At 44.3% G+C, this 8,370-nt stretch overlaps 1 protein-coding gene across 2 annotated transcripts; it reads right to left on the bottom strand.

Moving 5' to 3' along the window:
* Positions 1-2,269: 2,269 nt before the first annotated feature.
* LOC124652807 (F-box/LRR-repeat protein 14-like) lies at positions 2,270-4,922 on the bottom strand. Of its 2 annotated transcripts, none has more exons than XM_047191850.1 (2): positions 4,697-4,922; positions 2,270-3,915 (listed from the first exon to the last, which is right to left on the bottom strand). In XM_047191850.1, the coding sequence occupies exon 2, from the start codon at positions 3,900-3,902 to the stop codon at positions 2,475-2,477; it is 1,428 nt and encodes a 475-aa protein (XP_047047806.1). In that variant the 5' UTR covers positions 3,903-3,915; positions 4,697-4,922; the 3' UTR covers positions 2,270-2,474. The 2 variants fall into 2 exon arrangements, with proteins under 2 accessions (XP_047047806.1, XP_047047807.1); XM_047191851.1 differs by having other exon boundaries at positions 4,743-4,922.
* Between the last annotated feature and the right edge of the window lie 3,448 nt (positions 4,923-8,370).

Below are 8,370 nucleotides of genomic sequence, written 5' to 3'. Positions count from 1 at the left end.
TTCATTCGAAATCATGCCACGAACGGCACGGAAAGCTTTACACACCGGCCGAGTCGGACTTGATTGCGTCGTGGCAGTACTGCACCATATATATACAGCCATACCGGCACCTCTCCACCTGCTCGTGGTACCCAAAGAAACCAATTGTCGTCGCCGCAGATTTGAAGCCCCGCGCCGCGCACAGAAATCCATAGGTAGCAAGAACTCAGCCAGAGGGATCATCATTCATCAACACTTCGTCCGGCCCGGACCAGCAGCAGTAGCGGTCGATATGGCGGCGGAGCAGGATCAGAAGGTGCTGCTGCAGAGCGCGGACCTCGCCAAGTTCGCCGTGCCGGCGTCGCTCGCGGTGCGGTTGGCAAGCGTGGCGGCAGCGGTGGGCGCCGGGGAGCGCGTGGTGGAGCTGCCGCGTGGGGTCTCCGGCAAGGGCCTCGCCACGGCGGTCGCGTACTACAAGGCCCGGGCCGAAGCCGAGGCTCTCGACGCCGACGTCGGTGAGTTCGACGATGGGTTCGTCGGCGGGCTGACGCATGACACGGCCATCGACCTCATCCACGCCGCGCACCACCTTGGCGACGACGGCCTCTTCAATCTCTTCCTGGGCTACAGGGCCAATCAGTTCTAGGAGGCGTAGTGAAGCTTTTGTTCCTGATGACTAAGTACGTAGTTCGTGTTGATCGACACAAGTGGGTTTTTCTTTCGTCGTTTTTTATGTTAATAACTTAAATCATGTGGTTCGTGCAAAGCATGTGTGGTCTTAATTGATTTCAATACCGAATTTTGGTTCCATGCATACTTTGTTTTGCGAAAGTAATGTTCCATGCATACTCAAGAAAGAAAATCCACATGTAACAAAACATTATTTTCCTTTTTAAAAACGGAGGCAACAGATTTTCCTCTATCCATGAACTAATTAAGGAGAAAAGTTTTGGTGATAAAAAACTGAAAAGAAAAAAGTTCCCACGTGAGACTACTCTCCCAAAATTTCATGCCTGATTGTTTTTTTTTCACCCGTGGTGGTCCAAAGATTTGCATCTCTCTTGATAGAGGCTAGAATAACAAACGCGGGCCAGACTTGTTGTGGAGTACTCTTGCATTTCGCTCGTTCTAAACCGTCGAGATAACGAACATGATGATAGAGGTCAAAGCTTTTCGGTTTGGCACAACATGATCGCTAGAGACATGCTATAGACCACCAATCAGCTATGGAGAGCTTCCAGGACCAATCGGCGACATCAATAGAAGGGATCCCAATCTAATCTTTAGCATAGCCCACATGCTCTCTTGAAGAAGCGACCTCGGAAGAGAAGATGTGCCAACGTTTTTGAGTTTGCTTGCATAGAGGGCAACAACACTACTGTCTTCACCGACAAACTCGAGCATCATTAATTCGATTTTACCTAGAACCGGAAAGCATGGAAAACTGAAACACCATAGGCATAAGTTAATTAAAACGTTATAGAAGAAACAGGCAGCATCGACGACCACGAAGCAGCACAGCTGGGGACGAAAATACATGCGAGGCGTGCGATGCCCGGCTGAGACTAGTGCCCTACGACACAAGACAAAGGTAGGAGGGAACAAAGAAGGATGTGCGGAGCAATCGGCCTGACGTTGTACCTGTAGGCCTTCTCCATAATTCATTTCAGCACAAGTACAACATACAGCATGAAGTACATAGCCATGCGAGTCAGGCATTTTGAAGAGCTACAAATACATGGCAAGGGGTATTCCTACGAGCTGAAAATGGAGCTAATGACAGGTTCAGTCAACTTAGTTATGCCAGACCAGCACTCAAACTCCTCCACTAGGGTCTAGGGTCCATTTGGAACGGAATGAGCAAGAGAATTTCGAGCAACCAACAGAGACGCAGACAGTGTTCTCGCTTCAAACCGACCTCCACAAGTAAAATATGGATCAGAGGAATAGTAGTAACTTTCCTTTTGAGAAGCAACGATTAGACATCCCCAAATAGAATCAATATAAACAAAACAAGCATACAATCTTTATAGTACAGATCCATGTGAAACATTGACCATAAATACACTCCAAACCAAAATTGCCACGCAATAATAGCAGATAGATATAAAAAAGAAAGGTTCATGACATTTGCTTAGAGAGTAGAAACAATTTAAAAAAACAGGAATCCTGGAGCCGATTCCATGCTTGTTTCAAAACGGCTATAGAGAGCAGAAATTAAGCAACACAAATTATAGAAGTAGATATATACTATAGTACGCAAGTGCTGGCTACTATTGAAATCTCATTAACCAGATACCGGCCAAAGTTCATCTTTAGACTGTCATACAGGATAGTCAATTCAGTAAACCTAGAACCAATAGTAAGTTCACAGAAGTGAATCTAGGTTGGATGATGCACAACCTTGTCCAATGGTGCACACACAACAACTTAAATGACTTCACCAGCAAATTTATACTGAAAAATATGGATACCATTTCATGAACAGACACCACTCAAAACAATTTGCTAAGGGCATCTGAAGCCGCCTCGCTGGAGTAGTGAACTGATTTGGCAACACCCTGCACAGCTTGCAGAGAGACTCCATGACAACACTCAATGACCAAAGACTCTAACTTATGTGCATGTCCCAGTTCAGCCACTCCAACATCAGTTACCTCATGACACGCCCGAAGTGTGAGATTACTCAAGCATGGGGTGTGCGCAATGAAGCGCATCCCAGCATCAGTTACTGCTTCACAACGTATAAGCTCAAGAGTCTCCAGATTTGGTGAGGATGAGAGGGCCTTCATCCCATCGTCATCAAAGAAATTGGCACTATGTAGCACAAGAACTCGAATCGGGCAGGACTGAATGAGCACCAGAAAACCCTTTTGTGTGAATCCAATTTCTGATGGCCAGTCAGGAGAACATCCTACAAATTTGAGGTCTAAGATCTGAAGCTTACGACAGTTTAGGGCTAGAGCATAAAGGGTGATATCAGTAAATGACGTCGTGGCTTCATTATGGTACCGCTGAAGGTTGAGCCAAAGTGAGATGCTTTTAAGGTTGCTGCAGCCCCGGGATAATGCAATCATGTCATTGTCATTTAGGGCATTAACATACTCAAGGCAAAGGTTCTCCAATGCTTTACACTTCCCTAGGACAACACGAAGTCCTATTTCTGGCCAAGTTTTAATATGCGCCAACCTTAAGTCCTTCAAACTCTCACAGCAGAAGTCATATATAGCCGTGCTGTGAGCATCATACGAGGGGTCATAGACATCACTTGGAAAAATATCAGATATTCTTATTTTCCCCTCAAACTCAAACTTCTGGAGCTTCATCCATCCTGCACCAAACTTTAGGAGCTCATGATGATTGATTCCTTCACAATTCTTCACTACAAGCTCTTCCAACGAACCATCCCTACCAAGGTATTCCAGCCACTCTACACTGTCGATTTCCTCACAATCAATAAGGTGGAGAGCACATAAACTCGTGCAACCAACTGCAACGGAGTAAAGCCCAAATGAAGTTACTAGTGGTGCATTGTTTAGCCTCAGAGACACCAATGTCTTGCAATGAGCTAACCAACCAAGCCCAGAGTCATCGATATATGAGCAGAAGCTTAAGGTGAGGTCAATCAGCGAGGAACAGTGAGATGAAAACACAGAAAGGCCTTTGTTGTCCAACTGCTTTCCATGTCCAGGTATCCAACCAGAGTAATCGATTTCCACTTTCGACAAATTTGGGAACCGGGCACACAATGATTTTAGTGCCTCTGTAGCAGTGCAAAGACCAGAACCAACACGGATAGCACCCCTTTGACTCCCCTCTATCTCGTAGAGTTGCTTTGACACAAGGGAAAGAGAATTCAAATCGCTTGTCCTGGTGATCTTCTTGACAATCTCTGTCGCCAGAGCCTCCGGTAGGTCCTCCATTGAGCAAATTCAGCTGTACCAATCATGAAATTTCAAGATTCAGAAAACAACCAAAGAGCTGGACTAAAACTTATGATATATCAGAGTAAAGCATTTGAAGATGGAGTCCACAATGGCAACGCTAATTATGAAGAATATACTGATGAAATTTTAACATTTGATGTGTTTGTCGAGAATTTAAGCGTTCTTCATAAGAATGGAGCCTAATTAAGTAGGTACCATCTTATCTTTCTTAAGATTGCTAGCAAGAAATAATGAAACTACAAGCCACCTCATTAAATTAAACTAACGACATAGGAGAGCATGAACAATGAACGACTGGACAGAATACAAAGAAACAAACTAGAATTGGCGCAAGCAACTCCAGAAGACAAGACCCAAGTGCTGAATCTGAACCTACTTAGAGGCACCTAATTAATCCCACGAATACCAGAGCATGTAAATCGGTACTTGCAGTTCCCGGCAAGAAAATAGGGGAATCCCCACCTGGCCACCTGTATATATATTCACTCAAATTGGCGCTTACAAATTCGCAAGCTGTCCCTTTAAATCGGTTGAGTGAAAACGATAAGTCCACAGGGTGCAGTAATCAATAAATATCGCCGATCTAATATCTGTTCAACTAGAAATATTGTTTGCTGCACCCTAGGCTAGTAATCCATTGCAAACAGCGTACTAGGAGATCGCTTCACAGCTACCGGTTTCCTCTTGGCAAGTCTCAATCTAGAAAAGAACACGTGTACAAGTCGACGGGAACCAACGAACAGGGGCAAGAGAACCAAGAAAAGGGGTACCTTCAGCACGACCGGGGGATAAAAACAGTGGCGATAGAGAATATACCGTTGGAGGGGACCTCCGCCGCCGCTCGACCTTGGACTTGGAGACGTCGATAGATCTGCCTAGTCCGCAGCGGAGGGGAGCGGGGTGACCGCGTAGCTGATGCCCTAGGCCGCAGCGAAGGGTGCGCTTTGTTCCCTCACTCTGGACTGGAGTCTGGTCTGGATGGATGGAACGGGGGCGGCGCCTATTTTGGTGGCGGAGCCATTGTTTAGTGTTTGGTTGATTGGCTACTGAGAATGGGTGGCTGTTTGGTTGGGCGTACCTTTGGCAAGAAAAGGTTACCTGTTAGATTTTTTAGATGATTAAAAAATGTAAATGATAATTTGATCAACTCACAGTTTGAATAACTTCTAGTTTAGCCTTCTTCGTATTTCATTTCGGCTAAGTACAACGTATAACATGAAGTACAAGGTCATGTAAGTCGACAATTTGAAGAGCTACATATAAGTACATGGCAAGGGATATTCCTGTGAGCTTTTTTTTTTTTTTTTGAAGTATTCCTGTGAGCTAATTGATGCACCTAGGTTCAGTCAAGTTAGTTATGCCAGCGAACCACATGAGCTGTCAGGGCCCTGACCCATGGCTACCATGGGCAACCGCCTAGGGCCCAGAGCGGCAGTTCTTCCCTAAGTTGACCGAGAAAATAAAATAATATTGAAAGCAATGAAGAAATTGCTTCAGATAAAATCCAGCAAATAAACGAGACCATAATTCAAACTAATTGAGTCCTAGAAGACGCCCACCAATCTTTTCATTGGAGCAATCAAATATGTAATAGCACACATTTTTATCTTCAGCAATATGAAAATGCAAGGTTATGCATGTAGCTTGCTTTCAAAAAGGAAAAGGAAAACATCAAGTGTCACAACTTTTAAAACTTAGGATTCCACTGTAGTTTTTACAAAAATGGAAAAAAAAACCCTGAAGTTAGCTTACAGCATTTTGTAATGTAGCAGGTTTTCTTGACCCAGTGGAAGTCCGTCAATGAGAAACTTTTTGTTGCACTTCTTATCACAGTTTCTTGTAATACCTTCATGGTTATCTCAGGTGGAACAATTTCCCCTTCCTTTTATCGAAGTTGCCAATCACTTTTTCCGTAAAAAACATAAGATGACAAAAACAGCTAAATAAGTGTTATTATAATTGAATAGTAATGAATGTGCCTATGTGGTATAGTGGGTTTGTTACACAATCTCAGAATCAGACACGATTTCTACACACAATAGATTCAGTGCTAAGACGTGCAAATCCAAAATAGCCCAAATAATACCACAGCTTGTTCCTTTTCCATTTCCACAACAATTTGTGAACCTGCATTAAGTGAGAAACTACGAAATAAAAGCATAATGATAGCAAACTCATGTGCTATGGAAAAGAAGTTGTAAATATCATTACAGAATTCGGATGTTACCTCAACTAGTTGAATGCCCGTGCGTTGCTACGGATCCCTAAGTTTTATGAGCGTACATATGGTGAAAATCTGAAAATTTGTTTTAAAAGCCACTCGATTGCCAACAGGTGGATTCAAATATCACTTTAGCAAAATGGTTCCGTTTATAAATAAAAACTTGCTGATGTACACCCACGGGGTTCTCTCATTTTAGACAAGATGACTAACATGGTGCTTAATCAGACCTATATTTATTTGTGCATGAGAATACATTTTCTTTTTTTTTGAGATGGAACACTCTGATTTCATTAAACTGGCACAACCGACTCACTCGCCAGCAACACACTTACAATGTCAGGGACATCGTCTAACCAGATCACACACTGATCTAGCAGCCCCGCACCTAGCTCCGCCATGGCGTGAGCTACTTTATTACAAGACCTAGGAGCAAATGAAACCTCACATGAAATAAAGTTGAACTGAATAAACGACCTAATATCACGGAATAAAATGCCTTCGGGAGCTCGATCAAACTCGTAACCACACAAAGCATTCACCAAGTGTGAGCGAGTCCAATTCCAGCTGAATTGCCTTCACATTTGGTATTCCCCAGCTTGCAGTTGCCTGCACCGCTCCAGCACATGCCATCGCTTCAGCTTGCAGCGCGCTTGCAACATAAGCGATGTGACCTGCACTTGCTCCGTGCAAAATTCCTTTGTCAGCAGCGAAGCCCCATCCACCATGTTGATACATTCTCTCTAGTTGTAAGAAAGCAATACATTCTAATTATTATTGTTCAAAATACCAAATGTAGTCCCGGGGAGTTTCTATTTTTCTGATACCATCATACGCAATGCTCCAACACATACATAATGACAAATTATGTATCACCCATTCACGCGTAGCCCAAAGTTCTTCAACAGTGAATTCAACTGCCTTATCATCCCAAAGAACGAGCCCCATTTCATGGCATCAACATAATTAGATGAAATGTGATTATGAGTGGTACAAAGAATAATCATGATGAAATAAGCATAGGCAAAATCCATACAATTTAGGTGCTGGTCAGAAAATATTCACCCTGGACATAGGCAATGTTCCACGAATTGACCAATGCATTGTTCTATCACCCATAGGCCAAAATCCTTCAGCATTAAATACAACAGAACCAGCCCAATTCAAGGCCTCTACATTAGTTAACAGTAAAATTGAACCAGCTACGAGCCACTATAGCGATTTGAGCCTATTAACCGTCGGATCGAGTCGTTCAATGCTCCAGATCGCTTACTAATCACAGGGCGCGTGCCTGGGCTTTTTACCTCGCCATCCCGCTCATTCCGGCTTGTCCAACGTTGCTGGGCTTCTACTCCGAAGACCGACCTGGGTATTTTCTCGCTGATCGGGCCGATATGGTTGTGGAACGTGGATAGGTTGGGCCTACGGGCCTTTTATCGCAGCAAGTATTGTCCTCTCGTCTCCTCGTGAAGAAATCATAGATCTCTCTCGTTTTCTGATCTCTCGTCTGACCGCCGACCTACCATTCTTCCATGGCAAATCTTGTTCTCTAGCGATGATGGCGGGACGTGCGGCAACGGACAGAGGGCGATGTCAATATAGGCAGTGAGCTAGGGAGCGGTATTGACGCATCCTCGGGGATGCGTCACGGAGATCCAGCGTCTGGCAAAGATGGTGGGACGTGCCGCTCCGGCAACGGCGTGTGACGCCCTTGGTGAGGGTGGAAAGTTGCGTCTCCGACGTGCGCTCGATGAGATCACACAAGCCTTAATTGCTGCTTAATGATTATTCTGTCAAATTGATGATAATTTTTTTCTCAGATACTACAGATAACCTTACAGGTCATGGGAGAGATCCATAAGGTACTATCTTCGACCAGCCTATGTGTGATTCTATCCTCCTCATATTGTAACTGAATTTTCTTTTTACAATCTCCATATTGTACAGGTAGCCCTTGACATGGCTTCACCGTGCCCAGTTCAGGATGGAGAGCTTCCGCAACGATTGCCGAGTACTCATGCGTGGGAATGAAAAGGGCAGTGATGAACCTGTAGATGAAGCCGGAAGGCCAGGATTGACGTCCTCCAGGAGCTGCTGTACATGATCTACACGAACTCTTCTAAACCTGGAGTTCATCACGTTCATCCCCCTGCTATCCCACACTCCCTAGCCAAAGGTCCTGCATCACCTTTCCTCCTCAATTTGATTAAAAACACAAACTAA

This window comes from Lolium rigidum, chromosome 5, assembly GCF_022539505.1.
Source record: "Lolium rigidum isolate FL_2022 chromosome 5, APGP_CSIRO_Lrig_0.1, whole genome shotgun sequence".
NCBI lineage: Eukaryota > Viridiplantae > Streptophyta > Magnoliopsida > Poales > Poaceae > Lolium > Lolium rigidum.
This window is presented reverse-complemented; position numbering and strand designations above follow the sequence as displayed.

Excerpts from the sequence above, each read along its gene's own strand:
- LOC124652807 (XM_047191850.1), bottom strand. The coding sequence starts at position 3,902 with ATGGAGGACCTACCGGAGGCTCTGGCGACAGAGATTGTCAAGAAGATC.